The sequence below is a fragment of the Durio zibethinus genome, chromosome 15 (assembly GCF_047325235.1).
Source record: "Durio zibethinus cultivar Kanyao isolate XHJ-2024 chromosome 15, ASM4732523v1, whole genome shotgun sequence".
In the NCBI taxonomy this organism is placed as follows: Eukaryota; Viridiplantae; Streptophyta; class Magnoliopsida; order Malvales; family Malvaceae; genus Durio; species Durio zibethinus.
The window spans coordinates 21,647,203-21,674,837 of record NC_143176.1 but is presented as its reverse complement, the minus strand read 5'-3'; the positions used below and the strand labels follow the sequence as shown (position 1 = coordinate 21,674,837).

The 27,635-nt window shown below is 31.2% G+C and overlaps 2 protein-coding genes and 4 pseudogenes across 4 annotated transcripts; 3 read left to right on the top strand and 3 right to left on the bottom strand.

Moving 5' to 3' along the window:
• Positions 1-6,355: 6,355 nt before the first annotated feature.
• Positions 6,356-7,033, bottom strand: LOC111302140 (copper transporter 6 pseudogene; annotated as a pseudogene).
• Positions 7,034-9,188: 2,155 nt separating this feature from the next.
• On the bottom strand, positions 9,189-10,066 carry LOC111302139 (copper transporter 2 pseudogene; annotated as a pseudogene). The gene has a single exon (XR_016327993.1). The product of XR_016327993.1 is annotated as a copper transporter 2 pseudogene (transcript).
• A 1,748-nt stretch (positions 10,067-11,814) lies between these two features.
• On the top strand, positions 11,815-13,883 carry LOC111302466 (ankyrin repeat-containing protein BDA1-like). The gene is made up of 2 exons (XM_022898367.2): positions 11,815-12,452; positions 12,899-13,883. Exons 1-2 carry the CDS (start codon positions 11,868-11,870, stop codon positions 13,751-13,753), a joined length of 1,440 nt encoding a protein of 479 aa, XP_022754102.2. The 5' UTR covers positions 11,815-11,867; the 3' UTR covers positions 13,754-13,883.
• Positions 13,884-16,091: 2,208 nt separating this feature from the next.
• On the top strand, positions 16,092-17,994 carry LOC111302138 (UDP-glucose iridoid glucosyltransferase-like; annotated as a pseudogene). The gene is made up of 2 exons (XR_016328310.1): positions 16,092-16,722; positions 17,012-17,994. The product of XR_016328310.1 is annotated as a UDP-glucose iridoid glucosyltransferase-like (transcript).
• A 6,619-nt stretch (positions 17,995-24,613) lies between these two features.
• On the top strand, positions 24,614-25,508 carry LOC149514773 (UDP-glucose iridoid glucosyltransferase-like; annotated as a pseudogene).
• Positions 25,509-26,707: 1,199 nt separating this feature from the next.
• On the bottom strand, positions 26,708-27,510 carry LOC111301355 (18.2 kDa class I heat shock protein-like). Its single transcript, XM_022896955.2, has one exon. It carries the CDS (start codon positions 27,402-27,404, stop codon positions 26,934-26,936), a length of 471 nt encoding a protein of 156 aa, XP_022752690.2. The 5' UTR covers positions 27,405-27,510; the 3' UTR covers positions 26,708-26,933.
• Positions 27,511-27,635: the final 125 nt, after the last annotated feature.

Below are 27,635 nucleotides of genomic sequence, written 5' to 3'. Positions count from 1 at the left end.
AATACATATCAAATATATTAGTTCAGAACTGTCTGTGACACTTGTGGATATTGATGATGGACTGAATCCTTTAGAGGAAAATGAACGTACTGTCAAATCTAACTTAGTCACTTCTAACCCTTTAACTGATATTGGATTTGATAATACGGAAGGTCTAGGTTTAGATCGTCAATTGATTATGCTTTAAATTTGAATGTAGGTATCATATACCCCATATTTACAAATCAATTATAATGATAAAAGTATTGCCATTTTACAAATTTATTTTTTAATTTTTGCAGTTAATAACAATGGTCAACAGAGGACCAAAGATAGAACAACTTTGAAGGAATTGTTTGCACTACCTCTGAACGAGTATATTATAGTATCTGCAAACTCTTATAGGTAACCAATTGGTGAAGAGGCTCAACTGTTGGCTGGATTTTTAGGCATGCTTGCCCATAATAAAATGAAATTGCCTATTCATTATGAAACATGGCATAAAGTTCCAGCAGAAGTAAAGGCCGATGCTTTAAACTTTATTGAGGTATTAGTATAATTAATTACATATAAAAAAATTAATTATTTTAAATTTGGTTTATTGATTAAAACTTTTTTTTGTATTATTACAGTTAAGATTTGTACTTAAAATATCAACTTCATTTGTGTTTAAGTCATTGGAAAAGAAATGGAAAAAAATATAAGCGTAGTTTGAAGAATAAGTATTTTGATGGAAATATAACTGTAAATACAACAATGAAAAATCTACGTCGTATATAATTAGGTGACAATATAAACAATTAGTTAGATTTTGGTTCTTAAGAAAAAGAGAGGTACTAATTTATAACTTTATATAGTATAATAAAATAATGAAAGTGTTTTATGCTTTAAGTTGATAATATTTGTATTTCTACAATATACCCAATTATTTTTTATGACAGGAAAGAGAACATATTGGGATTGGTAGTAGAAAGTAACATAAATATTGCCACACAAGTGGATCAAAAAGTTTTATAAGAAAGCAAAAAGAAATAGTAAGTTTATGTTTTTAAACTTATTTCAATGAATGAACTCTTTGTGCCGTTAAAAGGTAAATATGCAAATTAACAATTATTGTATTGTTTTAATAGTTTTGATAGTTTCAATACATGATATTAAACTTATCAAAAGTTTTGAACTTAGTTAAGACGGATGATATGTATGAAAAAGTTATTGTTTACATCTATTTAGGTAAATTACAAATTTTTTGTTATTGTTCTATTTAAACAGTTCAGATAGCTTCAATACTTGATATTAAACTTGTTCGATTGATTGAACTTGATTTCTACTGTTGATATGGGTGAAAAAGTTATGTTTATGTCTATTTGAGACTATTTTTGCCTTTAAAAGGTAAAAATACAAATTAAACTTTTGGATAGCTTTCAACAGTTTGAATGACTTCAATCCATGATATTAAACTTGTCTAAATAATTGAATTTTGTTGCCATGATCGATATATGTGAAAGGCCAAAATGCTTTTATTGTTTGCATCTGTTTAAGACTATTGTATTGTAAAGGGGCCAAAATATAAATACATGATATTAAAATTATTTGAAATATTTAAACTTGATTGACAGGCATGATATGTATGAATAAGTTACGGTTAATATGTATCCTATCAAATAACATATGTTTTTGTATAGGAGATTGAGATGGATGGTCAAATTGGACGTGTGAAACTTTTTCGCTTAACACATACAAAAAAAGATGAATCTACATGAATATCAAAACACAAGAAATTATAGTAATTTGTAATATCTATCTTAACAAAAAGTAAATATTTACTCTTTTTAATATATTATTAATTAATCATTAAACTTGATAGTTGTATATACTAATTTATATGAAAAAGTGAAAGAAAAAATGATTACTGAGAATGAATTAGTATCTGATGGTTCTCTCAATATGCAAGAATTAAAAAATTGGATATTCATAAAAGTTGCTAGAAAAGAAAGGCATGGACAGGTCTGAGGCCTTAGATTAGGTCCAATACCATCTACCTACTATGGATGTAACTCTCAGCAATTTACATTCTCAACAAGTTAGTCTTCGTGAGATATTTTGATATTGAGAGAGGAGTTGCAAATTATGTAGCAATGTTTCCAGCAAATGAAAGCAGAAAGAGAACATAAGAGTGCCAAAATTAAGGAAAAATGTGCTAGAATAGAGTAAGAGCGTGCAAAATTATAGCAGTTGCATGATCGATTCAATCATCTTATGAATTTTATGCAACAATAATTTTCAAGAACTGATCTCGATGGTCCTCCAACTCAAGTATTATATTTAGTAAATATTTATATTTTTTAATATAAAAAAAGCTTACAATGAAGTGTTAAAAATAATATGCTATTATTTAGTCGATTCTTAAGCACGCTAATGACCAATGTTGAAAAATTCATTTATCAATTGGCAGCCTTTAAAATGTATACAGTCATCAATTTCATACATTTTAATTTTTATTTTGTTAATGTATTAAAAATTTTTTTTATTATACTAATTATTAAATTTTGTGTTAATTAGATGCATATTTGAATGTGAATTAAGTTTATATTAATTTCAGTATCTGAATTTAAGCTTATTTATGAAAATAATAAATATTAACAAAATTTTTTTATTTAAAAAAATACATTTCTTAATTTCGTGGTGTTTGTGTTCAAGAATGTCGCTAAATGAATGATTTAGTGGCATTTATACCATTAAATGCCATTAAAAATATCAGCACTTTTGCTAGAAAACATGCTGAATTAACGACATTTTTTTGATACAAACGTCACCAAAGTAACAGAATTTTTATGAAAAAAAATGTCACTAAATTTAGCAACATGTCAAAGATACAAACGCCGTTAATATAGCGGCGTTTTATAGAAAACGTCGTTATTTTCTGCGATGCGTGTATAGCCGACATTCTTATTGGCATTTTTCTCAAACGTCGCAAATCTTTTAGTGGCGTTTATAAACACCATTAAACGTAAAAAAAAAAAAAAAAAAAAAAAAACACCACTAAAAACCAAAACCCCTGTAGTGTACAGGTAGTTTTACTTTCGATGTTAGTTTTTGTCAGAAAAAAATTAGAGATTTGGGAGAAACTAACCTTTGAGAAAAATAAGAGAGGAAAAATAACGTCAAATCAATTCTAAAAATCTCTTATTTAGGTAAGATTTTACTTAAACTCTTAAAATTTTCATGTTTAATTTGCTTAAATTTCTACAAACCCCAAACTAAATTTTTATATCTTTTCATCTTTAAAAATATTTCGACGACTTTTCAATGACATTCCGACAAAATTGTGGGTACTCATGGAGAGGTCTCTTTAAAACCTTTCTAATGGGATGTGTGGCACTTCAATTAGTTGAGTAATTTAAGAGAATTTAGTGTTTTAAATTTTTTATTTTTGGATTTTTGATAATTACAGACGCCCAATTTTAAGCCGTTGGAACTCCCTACTCTGATGGCCAATTTGGTCAAACTTTAGTTGCTTTTGATAGTACAAAATGTGAATTTTCTAATGGTATAATTGGTTTATTTAGATGATTTATAAGCTAAGAGAATCGAAACCCCAAAATAAGCTTCATGAATCTAAAATCTAAAAAATCTGGACTATTTGTGATAAATTGTCAAATTTTGGCCTTCGAAATTTAGGTTTTGGGAAATAATTTTTGCCCAAACAAAATTTTAAGTTGTAGTATTACATCACTACTTTAAATTTGTGCCTCCTTTTGTGATTAGAAACTATCGAATGTTTAACTTTTTATGGCTCAAAGTAAATCAAATGATCACAAAATGTAAAATTTTTAGAATTTAAAAATTCTCATTTTTAATTATTTTAAAAATTGTTTCCATACAATATTTGATTTACTTAATTATAAATTACATGAGTTTTAGTCATATTTTTTTAAAATAAATTTTTACTTATTTTAACATATTTCTATTTTGTTAATTCCATATTATTAATATTGTTAAATGATTATTAAGTTATATTCAGATTTACAAAAAAAAAAAAAACTATTAAATGTTAAAGTTAAATATTTGTAAAAAATCTATATTTCTACTGATTTTTATGTTTTAATTACTAATTTCATTTTTATACTTAATTTTAAGCATTTTGCTATATTAAAAGAAAATTTGCTTTATATGCTAAAAAAAATACTTTCAAATAGTTTTGAGTTATTGAAAAGGTTGTCACACAACCTAATTTGCTTAGAATGACCCGATAAAAGTTTGCCTTATTAAATCTATGTAATCGGGATAAATTTTGATTTTTGAATTTTTTTGAATTATTAGGATAATAAGAGAATTGAGTGATTTGCTACTTAAGTTTTGGTTTAACGCATCAAGTAAGTGACTTGATATCCTTTTGATTTTTATTTCCCTAAAATCAGCCTAAATATGTTTAAAGTTGAAATATATAATATATATTGTTTTGTCCATTTATTTTGTAAATCAGGTTAAGCATGCAAAAATATATATGATTTCTTTGTTATGAGTTTGGAATATGGTTTAGTATTATTTGATTTTTTAATATGATTTCATATCAATATATATTTATATACTCATCGATTGTCAAAATATGAAAATTTGCTTTGGAGTAGATATGAAAATAGCTTTGTATGAATTATGTTTTTAAGAAGGTATATGAAAATCGATTTTGTCTATATTAGGTAATCTGAAAATATATTTTGGTTTTGTCTCCTAGTATGACTATATTCTGACCCTGTCAATGAAAGTTAATTGTTGGCCATGTCAACGTGTATTTTGTAATATTGATACTGATTTCAAATCGTACTATCAATTGAAAATAGTAGTTTTTGTTCATCATACTATCGGTGATATACTTCTGTCCCATTACACGAAAGGGGTTGATTTTGTTCCATTGCAGTAAAAGGGTTTCTATGATTTTTATTCTATCCCATTGCACTAACAAGTTAATTATAATTGTTCAATGCAACTATCTAGTTGCTTTTGATATACCTTTGTCCCATTGCACTAACAAGAAAATTATGATTCTAATATATACCACATGGATTAAGTGTGGTCATAATATATTATGGGAGACTAATAAACTTTATGATTTTTTTATGTTTTATTTTGCTTTGAAATTTGATATTCTGATTTTGGGATATGATTTAAGGAAATGTGTTTGAATACAAAATTATCTAAAATAGTTTCGAATCATTTAGTTACTGTCATGGCCTAAATGTTTTATGATATGCTTAATCTAACTGAGAGGATGTCAATTGTTTATTGAGTGATTATACTCATTACTTTCTTTAATTTTTTGTTTTACAGGTTCGGATTTTGATTATGCTCATAGGAATCTTGGGGACTGATGTTCCACAACTTTAGTTGTTGTTATAAGACCTTTAGGATTTCTTTTAGATGCTTAGTCGTACAAACTTTTATAATTAGTTGTTTATGACTTTAACTAGATATTTCGAGATTTATGAATTTTTAAATATTTCATTTTTGTGTTAAAGATATTAAATGTTATGAATTTTTTGTTTTTAGTCATGTTTGTCTCATTTATATTTATAAGTCTTAGTATGTTTCTGGCCTTACATAGTTGTAAGATTGCATCTTGCAAGTGTACGGTGTCTATTATGCCTCAGTTCGAGGTGTGATATAAATAGCATCCTCACCACTATATTTAGCGATAATGTCGTCCTTCGCCACTGTTATTTACTATAATAGAGGTGTGAATTGTTATTTACACAAATAACAATTTATTGCATTCCAAAATAGCCATATAACAAAAAACTACGGCCCATAAAGGGACGTTAAAACCGATATTTATGCTTTTCTTTAATATATCTATGAATTTTATAACATATTAATTCTAAGTTAGAACTAAAATATGTGAAAAATTATTTTAGCCTATAAATGTAAAATTAAAATATCATAAATTATCTTATTATATCAAATTATTTTTTTTGCTTCATTTTATGATAAATTGTAAAAATTTTAAAAAAATTTACGACTGCAATGAATACAATTGCTATTATCTTATTCGTTATATTTATAACATGATAAATACAATATAACAAAAAATATGACCGCCATTGCATTTTAAATCCCTACCCACGTTCGTTAGACATAAATGTTGAATGGACTCTTCCATAGTGATTCATAATACTTGGAGAATATCAACAATTTTATCAAATTTTTACATTTGTTTTATTTATTTATTTATTTTTGCACCCACAAAATTTGACCCAATTAGGCCAAAGGATATTAATATGTAAAAGAATCCCTATTTTTTCAGCAATTTATGGAATTCTTTTTTGTAAATTGAAAAAACAAATATAGAGCAAAGCATAGATTAAAGCTAAGAAAATACAACTCAAACAAAAACTAAAGCATAAGTTGTACATTACTTTCAGAAATTACACTAATTCATAAAGGAAAAGAAGGGTTAGGAACAAATCCATGCACCATCAAGAACTGAAATCAATTCTTGTATTCAACAACTCACAGCAGGAACATCGGATGTTTTTCCAGGGGCAGAGGCAGGGGGAGGGGCAGAGGATTTCTTGAAAACTCTACTGCCAAATAACAAGAACCCCAGAGTATGCCCAGCCACAGCAGCCAAGAAGACACCTCCATTGAAAGACATGATAGCCAACATCACCAAATATGCAAGACCAACCCTCAAAGCATGCAACAAAGTCTGAACAAGACCTGCAGCCACACGGCGGGTTGACCCAGGCTTGATCAATTGGGAGTGAGAGATCCACTCCGCCATGAAACCGAACACAAAGACAACTATCAGGGCTAAGAGATACATGCTGGTTCTGGTTCCTGGCCATCCTGAGAAGAGAACCTCAGCGTTCTTGCCCCAAAAGAATGTCATGTGCATCATCCCGCCAACTGATTCGTTGTCCATGCCATACATGTGGTCATGATTCATATTCATATTGTCCATTGCTCTTTTCTCAATTCCCTCTGGCGCTTTGAGTTGTGAAATATTGTGAGGTTTTTACGTGGTGGAAACAGCAGAATCTCTTGTATTTTGTTTGGTTTATATATAGAGGCAGCTGCTGTTACGCGAATTGATAGTACATTGCAAGCTGTAATGTGTAGTACATGTTAATGGGATTAGGAGTTTCCAAGAATTGCAATGGAATAGTCAATGAATAGACCATAAGCCAAAGTTCATTGGTAACTTGATGTATATACTTTGAATGAAGCAACACATATATGTACATAGCTGTAGGTGTCCGATAAAATTATTGAGTTATCAAAATATTACACTCATTCTAAGCTGTCATGATGAGATTTGGGTAGCTATTTTAAATTCAAGTACTAATTCTCCCTCTTATTTAAAAAAATATATTTCTTGATGAAAATTATATATATATAGCTAAGATAATATATAAATTCTAATATTCATATCGACAATATATGAAATATAATGAATAACCAACCAGAGTTACTTTAATTGGTAAAGATTGAATACTTTGTTTATAAAATTTAGGTTTGATTTTTGTTACAGTAATTTTCTTTTAACGAATTATAAAAGTTTCTTTTGAGACCTATGATCTACATGTGGTTTTTTAGTTAATAAAAAAAAAATTCACTATTGAATTAGAATCTTATTTATGGATCTTGTATAATTTCAGGATATTTATCTTCATCAACCATTTACCATATAAAAGAATAAAAAAGCAATTTGATGGTAATTAAGGAGGTTTTACAAGTTATATTGGGATTTAATAGTAAATAGAAATCCATATATTGAGTGTTTCTAAGAGGGTGCTTAATGCCAAAAGGTTAAGTCCATGATTATGATCGATCAGCCTATCTATTCCTTTGACGTTTCTAGTGGTCATGTTTACGCTTTGCCCGGAATTAGGGTTTGAATTGATATAATCGAAACATATTAGAAATTATCTAATATTTTAATTTCAATAATCAAAATTTTAATTTCAATAATCAAAATTTAATTATGACAATCTTATTTAAAAAATTAACTAAAAATTACATTAGCCTAAATACTTAACAAGTGAAGTTATAACTTACAAGAGAATACATTTTATATTGTTGACTGAATTTCAAAACTTATTAATGAATAAACTCAAACAGATTTTTATTTTGGTTCAAATAAGTAGAATAATAATAATAGTGATGAAAAACTTGCCATAATTCCTAATTTTTTTTCCAAATTTTATAATTTGTAGTCAAAACAATTTTGAGTATACATCATCAATTCAAGAAGCTCAGTCCAATTACAGCTTAGAAGTTTAATTTTCATGTCAATTGTAATCATTATTAATAAAATTTCCACAAACTTCCAATTATTTTAATGTCATGCTTATTATGATAATAATGGTGATAAAGTGTTAATTATAATTCAATTATAGACTTAACAATTTAAAATATGATACGGTGATACGATATGAATAAAAAATATAAAGATAATACGATTTAAAATATAAAAAAAATCATAAATAAATTTAATAAAAATAAAAATTATATTTTATATTTTTATGTCGATATAATTATAAAAAATAATTTTTATATAAAATATAATATAAATATAATATTTTATATAATACGATGATACAAATTATCAAATCTATTTAATTACAATAAATAAATTACACTACTTGTTTAGGCTGTTGGGCTATTAAAAGATGATGCTGCCAGATTTTTATAGGCCCAAAAAGAAACCCTGTGGACCAACCGAAAACCTCGATTTCTGATACGAACAATTTCATAAGTTTTTCTGGAAATCACTGACAGTGTGATTCTTATGTTGAGTACCAGCAATTTTCTGGAACCTCTGATCCTATTGGGTTCACCCTAAGTAATTCAAAGCTTGACAGGAGATGTAGAGGGTTGATTGTCCGCCATGGCTCATCTCGAAACCTTGCCATAAAACAGACCAATGCCGTCTCGTGGATCAAGAATCGCTTCTCATTATAACCATTAAGCTGCTTGACTCGGTCGGCAGGAATCAGATGATTGTAATATTCTTGATTAGCTAAGTGCTGCTAAGAACAGAGGGACTGCGTGTGTAGTTTAATGGCTTATGGTTTGACGGTGAAATTGGTATCAACGAGATTGAAAATAATATTAAAAAAATAATTATTATAATCGCAATTAAAAATAAATTTAATAAAAAAATTTATACGAATAAATTTCATTGAAATTGATATTTAAATTTAGTTGAAAATATGACAAATTTAATTGTACCATACTAAAAATACGGTAGAATTCAAACTCTAACTTAATAGATGTGCAACGATTACACTTGGTGCTGGAGACTCATAGGAGCTTCTAGGACATAGTCCAATGCATAAATCTTTGGGATGAAGATTTGGTTGATGAACCAGTAATGTCCAAAAATGGAAGCAGTCACAAAGGTAACAAGGCGCAACATCGTGTGCAAACGGCAAATATTTATATTGTAAGTCATCACAAATTCACAGTTGTCTAACCTGAATTGATTTTTCACATCTACTTAATATTTAACTTTGTTTTTTTTATCAACAATTTAGAGGAGGAATATCAAAAGATTCCTCGTAGGGAACAAACTCGAATTTCCGAAAAACTCGACTACCATAAACAAAGAACCCGACAGCATATCCAGCAATCGAAGCTAAAAAAACACCAGCATTAAATGACATGACAGCCAGCATTACCAAGTAAGCCAAAGCAACCCTGATAGCATACATCAGTGTTTGCAAAAGCCCTGCAGTAACATGGTTGGTGCCTGGCTTGATGAACCTGGTATGGGAAAGTCGTTCTACCAGCAATGAAAGAAGAAACACCCAAATTAAACCAAGGAAATAAGAGCACAAACTTCGACCTGGCCATCCAGGAAATATATCTTCTGTATTCTTGCCCCAAAAGAATGTCATGTGTCCCATCTTCATGATATTTTCTTTGCTTTGTTTCATGATTCCCACTGGATTCACTGAAAGCAATTTAAAAGGGGGATTGCAGACAAATTTTTCCAACCATGATGTACTTTAGAGAGTTCATTTTCTTGTACTACCATGAGTTTTAGTACATTATAAAGTGCTCCACTAAGTAACAACTGTTCTCTTAAGTTATCCAACCTTTTTCAAACTTACAATTATATCAGGTTTAAAGGGAACAAAAGTGAAATTGACATATGGAAAACGTGAAGAAATGCAATGGTGCTGTCTCTAGTCTAAGGAGATTAAATTTGAATGTACTTAAATCATTTTTCCAAGGCTAGATTTTTGTAAAGGCGAAGTGGGTTTTAGCTAGTATCATTGTACTACACATCGTAATTTAGGTATTTGTAGTACAAACACATCAATGGAAGTAAGGGGCTTTTGGGTTTATACTTTATAATATCATGTATTTTAGGCCTTCAAATTAAGATATTCTTGATCTCTTTGACAAAGATTTTGAATTTGGGCTTAATGGCATTTGAGTTTCTGATGGTTTTTATACTTAAACCAAGGTCAAACCAAGCTTTTAGGATCATTCAAAGCTGAACAAAGTTTTTATTTTAAAGCTATGAAACAAAAATATGCGGCAGTGGGAGACTTGGGAGCTGCTGCGAATGGAATTCTACACTCGAGAGTATTTGCGAAAGCAAATGAAAAAGCTTTTAAGGTACCAATGCTATGCAAATGCAAGCCTTTCTTGTCAAACCAATTCTTTAAATGGAAAAATGATGAAATTATTAAGCTTTGAGTTGCGATGAATAATGTTAACAATATATATAATTAAATACAATTAAATTTTTAATTCCTTTGTTTCCTTATTTTATTATTTTTATAACTTTTTTTAAGTGCAAATTGATGTTTTATTCTTTCGCAATTACAAATGATGATGGTTTGAATAATATTTAATTCGATTTTTATAAATAATATATAACATTATAAATTTTTAAAATTTGATTCAAATTTAAATAATTGTTTTTATAATTTAATTTGATTTAAATAAAATTTTATCAATTTGATTTAATATGATTTATCTATTTTTAAAATTTTAAATTTTTATATATTATTTTAATAAAATTTTAATTTATTTAAATAAATTTTGATATAAAATAATTATTTTTTTTGATAAAAATTTAAAATATATATAAAAATTAATAAAAATATATAATTTGATTTTTTTTTAATTTTTAATTTTTATCTATATTAAATCTACACTTAATATATATTTAATATATAAATTTAATCCAAAGAATAAAAAAAATTTAATCTAAATTGAATCGAGTATTTTAATTTTTAAGAATTTTCGATTTTTTAAATTTTTTTCTCTCCGTAGATAAACTTTGTATTTTCATTTTCAACAGTACTTAATGACGTGGCTCAATCGATACCAAATATCCTCACCAAGCGAAAGTCCAATTTTTTCAAATCAGCCAGACTGAAAATGTAGCAGAACTTTTCCTTGACCAATCGTGTAACACACAACGACCATGTTTAATGAGTGATCGGATTAATCGGGCAATGATCCTCTTCATTATTAAAAAAATAGTAAAAGTTTTTATTAATTTATTTAACAGTTAATAATATATATCAATTTAAATCTACAGTTAAATTTTAATAATTTTAAATTAATTAAAAATTAATTAAAAATAAAAATAATTTAAATGAATGTACATTATTAATCTTTAAATAAATTAGTGGAATATTTCACTACTTTTTAAGCAGCGAAGAGAATTCTTTCATGGGAAAGGCAGTGTCATTGCAACTTAACTTCATGTAATTGACTTGGACGTCAACTCCTTTAGTCACAGCTGTCCATTGACTTGACTTCTGTGCCTTATCTTTCCCTGTTAAACGCTTAATCTATTTTACCTTTTAAATGAAGATTTTGCATGAAATGAACTATATAATCCATATTCATCACTAGCACTAATGGATCTGAGACTGTATGAAGCTGCAAGAACGGGAAATACTAGTTCACTTCGTGCACTACTTGATGAGGATCCACTTATTCTTGAACGAGGTTCATTAGACAGCATAGCAGAGACTTGCCTGCATGTTGCAGCACTAGCTGGGAGTGTGGATTTTGTGAAAGAGATTATGAGTTTTAAGCCTGAATTGGCTGAGAGGATCAATAGGGATGGGTTTAGTCCAATTCACATGGCTTCGGTAAATGGATATGTAGACATAGTGAAAGACCTTTTGATGAGTAACAAAGAACTGAGTCGACAAAAGAGTGCTGATGGAAGAACAGCTCTCCATTTTGCTGCTATCACAGGGAGGGTAGATGTATTGAGGACGCTCATCAACAGTTGTCCTGAATGTAAGGCTGATTTGACAGATCAAGATGAGACTGCACTTCACATTTCATTGAAAAACAACCAGGTTGAAGCTTTCGAAATGCTTTTGGGAAAGCTTAAGGAGATCAACGCTGAAGAAGTAAAGAGGCTTGTGAATGCTAAGGACTGTGATGGCAACACAATTTTACACATTGCAGTTGCTAGGAAGCAATTTCGAGTAAGAATTCTTAACTTTCTTGTTTATCTTCACCTTTCCAACCATCTCCTTTTCCAAATCAAAATGATTAAGTTAGAGAGAACATTTTCATTTACATGACATTCTGTGCTTCCATAATTGTATCCGAAATTAAAATCAGAGCCTAACATTAACATGACTTTGGGAATCTGTGGATTTTAAAGCTTTATGGCTCACTTTTTCCCCTCTGATACTAAGAAAGATGAGTTATTGCCAAGAAAAGCAAGCGAAGATACTTATGACAATTTATTTTTTTTTTGGGTTAGTCATGCGACATCTTAGACAAACATTTATTTATGATAATGGATGTCTGAGAATATTTTGAAAAATAAATACAGTTAAATTTGAATAATGGAACTGATCAAATGAACATGATCAGCATTAGATAATTTATCTGCAAATAACTGGAGTTTTCTTTTGGCCAATAGGTAGCAAAACTGTTGCTTGACCTGGAAGTGGAAGTGAATTCCGAAAATAAAAGTGGTTACACAGCCCTGGATATGTTATTCCATTCAAGACGAACCGTGGATGATGCTATGGATCATGAGATTCGCAAGATGCTTCAAAAAGCAGGGGCACATAGAAGCCATCAGGATATAATTGAGGCTTCTACTTCAACAGTTGCTACTCATCAAGAGGATCGACAAACAAATTTTGATTCTTATCAAGATGGAGAAAATAATGCAACTAGTCATCACCTTCCTGAAAACAATCTAACCCCAAAAATGTGTAATGACTGTGACCTTTGGATGCCTTGGAAATTTATAGTCAAGGAGGTTTCATTTGTCTGGAAGATGTGGTCAACTTTAAGCCAAGAAATTGAAAACTCAAAGCCAGAAATGCAAAATGCACTGATGGTGGTGGCTGTTTTGATTGCAACCGTCACCTACCAATCGGTTCTTAGCCCTCCAGGTGGATATCGACAATTTGATTCAAAAGAAGATCCAAATCCAGTACATTCATCTGGAATAGCTATCATTGCATCTGATGCAATAATGTTTCTTTTTGTAATATTTTTCAGCTCGATCGGGTTTTTCGTTTCTGTTGTCATAATCCTCATGCTCACCAGAAAGTTCCCTCTTAAACTGTTGTTGCGGGTTGCTGTACTTGCCGTGTCTGCAGATTTTGTCTGTACAATAGTGTACATAGCACCTATAGAATTTAACGTCATATATATAGTGGTAATGGTCATGTTTGTTCTTGTGGGGATACACCTTCTTTACTTCATGTTATGGATGTTAAGTAGGTATAAAAGGGCTGGAAGAAGGCAACCTGAATGTTAGAAACCAGCTATGTTTTATTAGTTGGAAGCTGAACTGTTGTTCTTTGTCTGCAGAAATTATTAGTCATTCCTCACCAGGAACAGAATTAATTTAGTTATTGATGAAATCTCTGAAGTGATAACTTAAATTCATATCTTGTCTACAATTTAAAAGAGTGATAAAAGCAAGTCATTTTCTCTTCTTTTTTTGATTGAACACCAATCTATGCCTTGTGTTTCGGATTTATGCCTAATTCTTAAAACGTCTGCCCTGAAACATGAGGTATATCTGTTATGGTGGAAAATAGGCCTGGAATTGGAGAATGAGTTAAGATAGAGGGAAGATAGAAGGTATGGCGTGCTTGTTTGATCAAATTGAGATCCATTACAGCCTGAAGCTATGGCTGCCTGGATCCAATAAATTTGTGCAGATATCAACAGCTTTCTGGTATAACAAAAACTATTTATCTCGCTTTTAAACTCAAAAAGACTATTGTGTTAAGAATAAAGACAATAAAACTAGCAAATTTGTTGAGGAAGCTTTACTTCAATTTCTTCAATGGCATTTTTTGGCTAACAAAAACAAATTGTTTGGTCAGAATGCCTTTATACATCAGATATAAGTTTTTTTTTTTTTTAATTATGTGAAATAATAATAAATATAATATCCCAAAATTTTGTTATATACTATGTTATATTACTAAAGAATTGAAGTGAGTGATTTATTTTGTTAATTATTAGATAATATTACATGAGGGACTAAACTGCATAGGTTTAGTTATTGGACAATTTAGCCAGAGGGACTAAATTTTATAGTAAAACTGTTAGAGGGGTAATAATGCAAATATCCTGATTTTACCTCCAATATAAATTTTTTTTCTCTAAAAAAATAGCGGGAGATAAGGGAGGCTGCCACTTTGAGATTTTAAGATTGCAATTCAAAGTTTGAAGTGAGATTAAGCCAAATTCTTGAAATTTTTGTTGTTTTGAGTAATTTCTATAAACTTTCAACTTTAGTTTCAAATTTTTTAAAATTTTCCGTCATTCATATTTTGAGAAAAATCAATTTTTGAATATTTTAATAAAATGGGTTTTGACTGTTTTGATTACCCAAATTTAGGTCGCTGGAAATCTATCTTCTGGTAATGTTTTTGGTCAATTTTTTTTGTTACATCATATAGGGTAAAGCTTTAATAAGAATAAAAAAAAAAAAAATTTGATTCGAAATCAGATTTTTAATATCTTTTCATATATTTTTAATCATTAAATTAATTTTTTGATTATTTTTATAGTATGAAATGTGTTCTTTCCAATGATCAAAGTGTTTTGAACAGATTCTTTATATTATAAGAGAATCAAGGCTTTAAAGTATCATGATTCTGGAAAACCCAAAAGTTTTGGATTTTCAGTGATTTTTTGTGAAATTTGGCCACCGAAAAATGATATTTCTACCATCTTTGTTCCGGAACCAAATTTGGGTCTTGAAGTGTGAGGTGTAGGTGTCACGGGTCGAGATTTAAGCTGATTTTGAGATCCGGGTATTCACTTTTTCGGCGTCTCGGATCAGCCTGACCGTCTCGGATCAACCTGACCGTCTCGGATCACACCCTTGTGAGGTATCGTCCGCTCTTACCCTCCTGGCCTCACGATTTTGTCTTACAAAAGGCGTCTCACAAGACGGAGATGGTGTGAACCCTTTTATACCCCAGTGACCCTCCTATTATGTTCGATGTGGGATTCAGGACTCCCCCTTAGGTCCGTGACATTCTGCCGCACCCAACCTCGTACGTTCTCGTCACGGAGACCGACCATCCTACCTACCTCTCTCGAGGCGCTCAACGTGGATCGAACAGTATAGGGCTGATTCTGATACCACTTGTCACGGGTCGAGACTTAAGCTCCAAACCCGCGCGGCTTCGGGACCCGAGCATTCACCCTTCCGACGTCTCGGATCAGCCTGACCGCCACGATTCACACCCTTGTGAGGTATTGTCCGCTCTGACCCTCCTGGCTTCACGGTTTTATCCTACAAAAACGCCTCACAAGGTGGAGATGGTGTGAACCCTTTTATACTCCAGTGACCCTCCTATTATGTTCGATGTGAGATTCAAGATTCCCCCTTAGATCCGTGACATAAGGACTAGGCATCGTTTTGGAACAAATTAATACATATAAAAATAACTTCTTTACAAATATATATCGTATAACTTTTTAAAATTTTATTAATTAAAAAAAGAAAAATGACGAATAGAACGGAGACACGTGGCAACTGAAAAATCACATGCGCGGCACGTACATCTTCTCTTAAAGAGAAAAAAATAAAAAACAAAAAAAGGTCAATGGAGTATTGACAGGTGGACCGCTGTGGACATGTTCACCGTAGATCTGAAGCATTTATATAAAGGATTCTATACTTTTCTCAATTTGGTTTATTATTTCAGCCCCTTTTATTATAAGTTTGTTGCCTTCCCCTCCAGATGCAAATATCCCACCATTGACTTCACCAAAATGTCGGGAGAAACAGAGAAAGCAATGGAGAAACTACAGAAGTCTGGTCATTTGGTGCTTGTTATGTTCCCATTTCAAGGCCACATAACTCCCATGCTTCAGCTAGCTGCTATCTTACACTCGCAAGGTTTCTCAATTACTATAGTTCACCCTGAAGTGAACTCTCCTAACCCTTCAAACTACCCCAATTCACCTTCATCCCGATACCAGATAAGCTAACCGAATCTGAAATCTCAGATAGAGATCTTGCAAATTTTGTGCTGCGTGTCAACAACAACTGTGCAGCACCATTTCAGGAATGCATGAAAAGGATAATGCATCAGAAAGATTCGCATGATCATTTTTCCAGCATCCTCTATGATACATTCATGTACTGTGCTCAAACTGTTGCTGATGACCTGAGCCTGCCTGGAATATCTGTGCGTACAAGTGTAGCTGCATCATTGTTGCTCGATCCTGTGCTTCCTCATCTTGATCGGAAAGGTATACTTGTTTTCATGTGTCACTAAGTGCATCAATTTCTATACATGATTATCAATTGGAAATTAAAATTTATATAATTTTGCGGAAGAATTCCTTGGAATAATTTCTATAACGTTATTATAACAAAAGCCTGAAGGCATCACAAGGACTTTCTGTCTGGCAATAACCTTGCACTCTATGGAAAAATCATATCCAATTTCAACGACAAAGCAATTATACATAATTTTTGTCTGCAATCATGATAAACTATTCAATCCACTGATCCTAAACTCTTTAAATTTGCGTTAAGATTCTTTTTCTGCAAACGAAGTGCCAGAGCTTCAATCCCTTCAGCTTCAACACATTCGTACGATACTATCACAGAATTCAACGGATGCATTGATAGAGGTGAGAGTTGCATTCAATAACGCGGAGAAGAGCTCATCAGCTATAATTGTGAGCACAATGGACTTCCTTGAACGAGCAGCACTGTCAAAGATCAAAGAATACTTCCCTGCTCCAATTTTCACCATAGGGCCATTTCACAAATTAGCTCCAACCATTTGCAGCTCACTACGAACGGAGGATGCTAACTGCATCTCTTGGCTTAACAAACAGGCCCCGAAATCTGTCATCTATGTAAGCTTTGGTAGCTTGGCCAGCATCGATGAGCAAGAACTATTGAGACAGCTTGGGGGCTAGCTAACAGTAAACAACCCTTCTTGTGGGTGGTTAGACCTGGTTTGATTCGTGGCTCCGAATGGATTGAGTCATTGCCAAATGGGTTGCAGGAGAGTGTGGGAGAAAGAGGTTACATTTCGAAATGGGCGCCTCAAAAGGAAGTGTTGGCGCATGCTGCAGTGGGTGGATTTTGGAGTCACTGTGGATGGAATTCAACCATCGAGAGCATTTGTGAAGGGGTACCAATGCTATGCAAGCCTTTCTTTGGAGACCAATTCTTGAACTCAAATTACATCTGTCATGTTTGGAAAATAGGCTTGAAATTGCAGGATAAGTTGGAAAGAGGAAATATTGAAGGAGCTATAAAAAGACTAATGATGTATATGGAGGGAGAGGAGATGAGAAAGAACGCTATGGATTTGAAGGAGAAAGCAGAGCTTTGTTTAAGCCAAGGCGGTTCTTCATGGGGCTCTTTGAACGAGTTCACAAAGCAGATTCTGTTGTAATTTTGATTAATTACATAGCTCATGCTTGGTTATTTCTGCAGTTAATTGAGTATGGCTGCCTACATTCAATAAATTATCAGTGTTCTGCGTATTCTTTTGATTTTCAGATGGTTGTTTTCACACATTTTACATTGCATTAACCCACAAATTCACTCACTCAAACACACAAAAAAAAAGTATCAGGAGCAGGAAATAATTCTACCAGTCATTAATTCCGATCCATATTGGATGATTTCAAAAATTATTTTAGTGTCAGGTCCACATTCAGACATTGAGAAATGAAAATGAACGACCAACCAAAGTAATGGTGGTGCATCCTTGATTGCAACCGTGCATTATGCAAAACCAACCATGATTTATTGTTTGTCGGCCCTCTTGGCTACTAGTTGGATATCAGCTATTCTTTCAATATATATTTAAATATTATTATCTCATCTGATACATTTTCTGTTTTATCTCTTTGTTGAGTCTGACGCATCCGATACATTTTCAGTATACTTTTTATATTTTAGTAACTTTAGCATTTGAATGTGTTTCGAAATGTGTTCCTAACTGTTTTTTTTTTTTTTTTTGACAAGTCGCTTTAATTATTAAATTAATAGTGAAACCAATCTTTTTCCATCAAACCCAAGAAAACATGGCAGTCTTTTTCATAAAATTTTCTTTTCTCCCTAGACCTATACAAATATTAATATGTTTATCCTTGCCTTTTTTCTGGCCAAGTAGATGGTATGGTGAGTGGTTTTGGCTTTGTCTTTAAAATTCAGAGGGCGAAAGAAATTTCACTTTGTTAGAACTTGTGAAAATAAAGAATCTTTTTATCATAAAGTTCACTTTTTAAAGCTTTTGGAAATTAAGAACCTCCTTTTCCGGTCAAAATAGAAAACCCTAATCGAACTTGTCAATAAGAAGTGAGTTGGCATAAGTTATTAAAAATATACTTAATTTTGATTATTTTGTATTTATATAATATTTATTTTTTTATTAATATTTATAAAATATAAAAATTATCCTATCATAATTTATATATTGATATATAAATTATTTTTAATTTTTTTATACATAATTTTTAATAAAATTTTAAATTATTTTATTTTATTTTTTAATATATCTAAAATTATCTAATTTAGCTATAATTTTCAATTGAAAAAAAAATCAAATTTGTCTTTGTCCCGGACAAAACTTGTAAAACTTGAATGCAAATAGGGGAGAATCTATGGGAGGCAAGTCCTCCAAAAAATTGGTAATGATATTAAATAAAGTTAGGCCCCTTAATATAAAATTCTATACTTTTCTCAATATGCATTATTATTTCAGTCGCTGTCATAGTTTGTTGACTTTGCTTCTAAATGCAAATATCCCACCATCTTCTACCAATTTCTTGCAGAGGATGAATTTCATTGGCACGAGAGTCTTTTTCATTTTTTAAAACTATTTAAAATTAACCAAAAACCTCGTTTTCAGTCAAATAAGAGGACTCGAATTGAACTTGTTAAGCAAAAGTGAATAAGTTATAACTGTTGTACTTGAATTAATAAATATAATAACGTAAAGGTAATATATTATAATAAATTTATAATAATAAATAATAATTAATAATCAATAATATAAAAAAATAAAGTATATCAAGATTTATATTGAAAATCTTTCAGTATAAAAAAAAAATCATAAACCATCAAAAAAATTTTATTATCAAATAATAGATATATAAAATTTTTCTCTAACTAAAATTAAAACTAATCAATAATTAAAGAGATAATTAAATAAATCCACCAAATAGGTGATTCAACAAATATACCTCAGATTTATTTCTAGAGAGCTTTAAACCCGATCTTCACCATTCAGAATGTAAAACTTTAAATCATAAATATGTTGATAAAATTTCAGTTCAATCGGATCACGGATCAACTTTCGTTTAACCAACTCTTTCTTTTCTTTTTTCTTTTTATTTTTTTTATTTTTTTCTTTCTCTTGGTTTCGATGCCACCACCTTCTATTTCTTTATTATACAACCCTTTTTTTTATTATTGTTTAAGGATTTATATAAGTATGACTTTCTTAGGTCAAAAATAAAAAAAGACTTCCTTTTAATTGGCCAAAACCAATGGGGCTAGACTCAATTCTTCCTAGCAATCTCCCCCTTCAATCCCATTGAAAGAAAATTCATCATCATATCAGTTTTATTTATAACTTATCTTGGCCAAAGAACCAATTTTGATCAAGTTATTGCAAAGCTCAAACTTTTTTCTGAAAAGTATTTTAGTTAACATATCTACTATATTTTCATTAGTATGGACTTTCTTTAATATCATTTGTTATTCTTCAATCATCAAACGCAACCAATGATATCTAACATCAATGTGTTTCATTTAAGCATGGTACATGACATTTTTACTCAAATCTAAAACACTATGACTATCATAAAATATCACATACTCTTTCTAATTTAATCCTAATTTAAAAAAATATATTTCATCTGAAGCATTTCTTTACCTACTTCGGTTGCTGTAATATACTCAGCTTCTATAGTTGATAAAATAATACACTTCTGTAACTTAGATTGCCAAGAAATAGCTCTTCTTGTGAAAGTGAATAGATACTTTGAAGCAGATTTTTACCATTAAGATTACCTATCATATCAGTATTAGTAAATCCTTTTAGAACTAATTGTGAAACTCCATAACTCAAGCACATATTTGAAGTGCCTCTCAAATATCTACAAATTCATTTCACTACTTCTCAATGAACTTTTTCTTGATTAGAAAAAAATCTGTTCATTACACCAACTGCATGAGCAATGTCAGGTCGTGTACAAACCATAAGATACATTAAAGAATTGATTACAGAATGATAAGGAATACTAGACATAGTTAGTTGCTCTTTCTTAGTCACCAGATAAGATTTCTTACTTGGATGAAAATGGTTGATAAATGAACTGTTAACTGATTTAGCATGTTGCATGTTGAATCTACTAAGCACCCATTCAACATGTTTTTTTAGTGACAACCACAGCTTTCTAACTCTCTTATCCCGGATAATGTTCATATCGAGAATTTACTTTACTAGACCTAAATCATTCATGTTAAAGGACTTAGACAATTGTTCTTTTAACCTGCAGACCATACCAGCATCTTGTCCCACAATCAATATATCATTAACATATAATAAAAGAATAATGAAATTATCATCAAAATTTTTTTTGACATACACATAAGGATCTGCTGCCATTCTTTTATAGTTGTAACTTACCATAAAAGAATAAAATTTTTTGTACCACTATCACGGAGCTTGTTTCAAATAATACAAGTTTTTTTTTTTAGTTTCCAAACTAAGTGCTTTTTTTTTCACTTCAAAACCCTCAAGTTGATCCATATAAATATTCTCCTGTAAGTCACCATGCAAAAATGTAATTTTGACATCAAGTTGCTCAAAATCACGATTCAAACTGGCTATTAATCCTAGTATCGCTGGAATAGAACTCATTTTCATAATTGAAAAGAATATCTAATCAAAATTGATGTCTAGTTTTTAAGCAAAACCTTTCACCACCAATTAAGCTTTTTACCTCACTAGTTTGTTACCATTTTTTTTTAACTTGAACATCTATTTATTCTTTAACAGCCTCCTTCTTTTCAAAAATTTAACAAGATCATATGTATCATTCTTCATAATGACTATCTCTTCTTTCATTACTTTTAACCAATACTATCTATCTGTAATAGCTTATACATCTTAAAAGCTATCTGGCTCTCTCTCATTAATAACTAAAATAAAATCTAAACTTCGATACTTAGTAGATAGCTTGTGCTCTCTAGTAGATCTCTTAGACAAAGACTCTATACCATCTAATATCGAAGGTAGCTCCTCTTACTCAACACTTTCTAGTGAAAAAGATTGCTTACTCTGCTTAACATTCTAAGGTAAAGAGGATTACTCCTCTTGTTCAAAACTAATTACATTTGGCTCATCACTAACTGTGACTGACTTATTCATATTCTTAAGTTCTATTTTTTTCTCATTTCTACCATTTATGACTTTTTTCTTGTGCAACCCCTGTTAGTGTTGAAACATCACACTCAACAGTAACCTATGTAGTCTTCTTATTTTTTTCGAGGTTTGCTATAATTTTTTTTCATGAAAGATCACGTCTATGCTTCTGATTGTCTTTTTTTCATTGGATCTTATACTCTGTAACTAATTTCTCATCACTATATCCTACACATACATTGTGTGACTTTACTATTAAGCTTTGACCTCTGCTCTTTTGATACATACATGAATGCTTTACACTTAAAAATTTTCAAGTGAAAGTATGAAGCATCTTTTCCTATCCACACTCTTTTTAAAATGTCAAAACTCAAATGAACTAATAATGATCTATTAAGCAAATAATAAGCTGTGTTGACTCCTTCACCTCTGAATAACTTTGATAATTTTGTCATCTTTAACATACATCTAAGTTGTTTCATAATGGTACAATTCATCCTTTTAGCTATAATATTATGCTGTAGTGTTCCAAATTCTGTCATTTCATACTTGATCTCATATTTTGAATAGTATTTTTCAAAGTTTTTGGATGTGTATTTCTTATCATTATCAGTCCGAATACATTTTAAGGGCGATCCTATGATCCTTTCCATAATGTCATAAAATTATTGAAAATACTATAATACCTGGTTTTTATTTTTTAACTTATACATCCAAATCTTACGTGAAGCATCATTAATAAAAGTAATAAAAATCTATTACCACATAATGACTCAACCTCAATGAGACTACATATGTCAGAATAAATCAATTTTAATATATTTTTTCTAATAACTTTTATGAAAAAAATGCTACAATGCTTACCAGACAAATAATGATCATATAAATCGAGAGACATACCTTTGATCAAGGGAATAAGAGACTGTTTTGCCAAAACTTGTAATCCCTTCTCATTCATGTGTGTCAACCTTTTGTGCTACAAGTTTGCTGAAGCATCATCATCAATGGCATTTATCTAGTTATCATTCAATTGTATCCATGTCTTGTTCATTGTACAGTATAGTTTTTCTCTTGCAACTACTAAGATCTTTTAAGAAGCTTTCATTGCCCATTCTTTTGTTGACTCTTATATTCATTTTTATCGAGGATATTAATAGCAAGTAAGTTCATTTTTATATTCGAAATGTGTCTGATATCCTTCAAAGTTAACATGTAGCCCGTAATAATTTGTACAATAATATCACCAATCCCAACAATCTACGACACGCTCTTGTTTCCTATATTAGTGCAACTAAAGTCTTCTGCTTTGTAAGTTATAAACAACTTTCTCTTAGGAATATAATGATGTCACTCTTGTATCAACTATACATTCAATGTCAGGATCACCAATATGATTACAATTACTATGTATACAAATCAAAGTAAATGAATCACTATCTGAATTTACTATTGCAATATTGTCACCATCTAAACTCTTGCTTTTTTTATTTTTTCTCTTTTTTTTTAAGATTTTGCAATATCATTTTATATGATCAATTTTATTACAATGAAAGCACTTCACTTTATCTCTGAACTTAGATCTATGTTTAGACTTACTACGATCTTTTGATTTTTGACTTTTGTCAATGTTTTTACTCTTATTCTCTATGACCAGAGCTTAATTCTCAGGATTTAAATCTTTTCGCCTTGCTTTTTCATAAAGTATACTATCATTTACCATCTTCAATGTCACCTTATAATCATGAGCTGAATTAAGAACAGTTACAACTAGAGTATTCTAGTTGTCTAGTAATGAACCAAAAAGAAACAACTCATTCATTTCATCATCCATCTTAAGCTTCATGATAGTCATTCGATTAAATATATCTTGAAAATCACTTAAGTCTTCTATAATCGATCGTTCATTCTATACTGTAAAGTTTAAGCTTTTTAACAAGTATAACTTTATTCATACATGTTTTTTTCTCATACAATGCTATCAATTTTTTCAAATAGTGTGGACATCTATCTTTTGCGTTACATGATGAAACACGCTGATATCAATCTATTTTTTTATTGTAGCCAATGTTTTTCTGCCTAACTTATTTTAGCTTTCATCTTTAGCCGAATCACCTAATATTCGCTCATAGAAATCTTTGCAGTATAAATAATCTTTCATCATAGGTTTCCAAATTGAATGATTTTATTTTGTTAATTTTATCATGAAACTTGTATCACCTTCCATAATCTCAAACGAAAGTTACTTCTGTCTTAGGCTGCTTATGTATCAATGTCTCAAAATAATCTTTACTTTGATACTACTTGTTGGGCTTGAAGCAATAAATACAACAACACATAAGCAATATATCATAATAAACCCATAGTAGTAGTCAACAATCAACAACGTAAGAAAAATAAAACACACTAAGATTTACGTGAAAAACCCTCTAACATAGAGGAAAAAATTCACGGACTACTAAAAACCTCCACTATCAAATAATGGATATATAAAATTCTTTTCTAACTAAAACTAGAGCTAATTAACAACTAGAGAAATAATTAGAGAAATTTCACTAAATAGGTGACTCAACAAATACACATTGGATTTGTTCCTAGGGAACTTCAAACCCAATCTTCATCATTCAGAATGTAAAACTCTAAATCATATACTTGTTGATAAAATTTCAACTCAATTAAACCACGAATCAATTTCGGTTCAACCAACTCTCTTTTCTCTCTTTTCTCTTTATTTTTCCTGGCATTTTTTCTTTCTCTTGGTTTAGCGCCACTACCTTTTGTTTCTCTATTACACAGCCCCTTTTTATTGTTTAAGATTTTATATAAGTAGGACTCTCTTAGGTCAAAAACAAAAAAGGACTTTAGGCCTTTTAATTGGCAAAACCAATGGGGTTGAACCCCACTCTTCCTAACAATTACTATGATCTGTTTCTAAATGCTATAGCTTTCATTCGAATCGAACATGCCAGCATCGATGAGCAAGAACTATTTGAGACAGCTTGGGGGCTAGCTAACAGTAAACAACCCTTCTTGTGGGTGGTTAAACCTGGTTTGATTCGCGGCTCATAATGGATTGGGTCATTGCCAAATGGGTTGCAGGAGAGTGTGGGAGAAAGAGGTTACATTTCGAAATGGGCACCTCAAAAGGAAGTGCTAGCGCATGCTGCAGTGGGTGGATTTTGGAGTCACTGTGGATGGAATTCAACCGTTGAGAGCATTTGTGAAGGGGTACCAATGCCATGCAAGCCTTTCTTTGGAGACCGATTCTTGAACTCAAACTACATCTGTCATGTTTGGAAAATAGGCTTGAAATTGGAGGATAAGTTGGAAAGAGGAAATTTTGAAGGAGCTATAAAAAGACTAATGGTGGATATGGAGGGAGAGGAGATGAGAAAGAATGCCATGGATTTGAAGGAGAAAGCAGCTCTTTGTCTACAGGAAGGTGGTTCTTCATGCTGTTCTTTCAATGAGTTAACAAAGCAGATATCATCAGTTTGATTAAAAGGCATGAAACTAAGATCCTTGTACTTTCAGTTCAGTTTATGGTATGGCATCTGCGCCCCTCATCTTTGAATTGGTTGGCGGAGGAGACATTGGCAGTTTTATTAAAACATTGTTCTTTAGTAAACAAAACCTTGTAATATTATTTGAACGATTTAGTAAAGCATATATCATCTGATTGATTACAAGAGATGAATTTAATCCCTTATGCTTTCTTTATTCCCATGTACCAAACAGAAGTAATGGTTCTGAACTTCAATTGGCAGCTGTGCCACTTCTTTTCAAAGCTCGGTAGCATCTGTTTCCACTGTGCAAAAATAGTTACAACTCTATAATTGTTGCAAAGGTTTTTTTCAGTGCAAGTTGTTTACTGTTTTAAAGCACTTTACTTAGTGGTTTTTCCTCGGCCTGAATAACACCATCTCACTTAAACTGCAAAGAAGATTGAAGAGAAAACTAAAGGACGGTTACATTTACAAATTTACAATACTAATTTCAGAACGATGTTAGAATATATAGTAAAGTAATATATAATTGAATCAAAAGAAAAAGTATACGAAAACATTCAAGCCTTTAAGTTTTCAACCAGAAATCTCGATGGCTTTGACATCAGAACAGTAACAGTACGAACTCCATTTTCAATGGAAGCTTTCACCTTATCCATCTTCACATATTAAATTATTGGAGATGCAGGCTTAATTGTGAAATGGGGCACCCCAAAAGGAAGTATAGGCCCATAAGGCCATAAGAGGTTTTTGGAGCAATTATGGCTGGAACTCAACCCTGGAGAGTATTTGTGCATGAGTTGCAATGTCAACCCTGTTTCGGGGATCAAAGTAGCTTTGGAAATGGATAATACCTTGGTAAGCATAGAGAAAGAAAAGGCCATAAGAAGGATTACGCTAGATAAAGAAGGCCATGAGAAGGTTTTTTTCTACAATTCCATGAGTGAATTAAGAAAATGTATCTTATCAACCTAAATGAATATCAAGCCATTAGTTGTTAAAATTCCTTCAAAGTTTCAACTATCTACATCCAATCAATGACTCACATGACCCTGCAAATGCTAAATGTTGTCATTGGCAAATGGCATATGCTTTAGCCCCAATTACGCTGAATTGAAGGAACTGGGAGTGCTGTCACTTGGTTTCAGCTTGCTGTAACTCCAAAACCAAACACTCTGATTTTGGCCTCCTGCACATGTATATTTCATTTTTGCCTATGGATATTATGACATGCAATTGTATGTATTGTCCAAATCTAAAGTTTCTTGAAAGACTAACTGTTCCAAACAAAATCCACAATTTTAAAAACAGTGATGAAGGCTAAACATATGTACTAACAAGATTTCTTTCATTTTCTACATAGCAAAGCTCACAACTACACAAAGTTCATACAAAAACATAATAGTCACATTACACACAACCAGTACAATACTCTCATCTGGCAGAGATAAAGGCACTCGCTTCATAACTCACAAACATCTTTTTTCTCTTGAAGTAGTTATTTTGAGTAATCTGTCGCAGGAGACAGACGGCTTAAAAACTCAAGTTCAATTTTTTAACCAGAAATCTCTACAGCCTTGACATCAGGCTTTTTAACTTCCACTTTTCGAACAGTCACAGTAAGCACCCCATTTTCCATAGAAGCTTTGATCTGATCCGTCTTGGCATTCTCCGGCAATCTGAACCTCCTCATGAACTTCCCACTGCTACGTTCCACGCGATGCCACTTGTCGTTCTTGTCTTCCTTCTCTATGTTCCTCTCTCCGCTTATCTGAAGCACCCTGTCATCTTCAACCTCAACTTTCACTTCTTCTTTCTTAAGCCCTGGAACATCAGCCTTGAACACGTGAGCTTCTTCGGTTTCCTTCCAGTCGATTCGGGTGTTGACAAAGGCTGAGGTTTCTGGAGTTTGTGTGGTCAATGAAGAAGAAGAGAAAGGGAAGTCCTTGAAAGGATCCCAAACATCAAGAGAGAAAGGATCAAAGATATTGCTGCGGCGGCCAAAGAAGCTTGGAATCAGAGACATTTTCAGGAATGGAAAACGAGATTACAAGAATATTTGGTAGTCGGGAAAATTGAGAGGGCTACTTCTATGCTTTGCTTTGTTTGGCCGGGTATTTTGAGCACCCTCAAAGGTTTTTTTATAGTCTTTAGGACGATTCTAGCATTCAGAAGATTTTTCTATTTTTTGGTTTAAATCATTTTCTAGTACATTGTCTAGGACACTCTGGAATATTCATATTCTATATGGGCTTTA

What these genes read in the sequence shown, in the direction of transcription:
- LOC111302466 (XM_022898367.2), top strand. Translation starts at nt 11,868, where the DNA reads ATGGATCTGAGACTGTATGAAGCTGCAAGAACGGGAAATACTAGTTCA. An exon ending in TTGCTAGGAAGCAATTTCGA is followed by an intron (nt 12,453 to 12,898) that starts GTAAGAATTCTT and finishes TTTGGCCAATAG; the next exon opens with GTAGCAAAACTGTTGCTTGA.
- LOC111301355 (XM_022896955.2), bottom strand. Translation starts at nt 27,404, where the DNA reads ATGTCTCTGATTCCAAGCTTCTTTGGCCGCCGCAGCAATATCTTTGAT.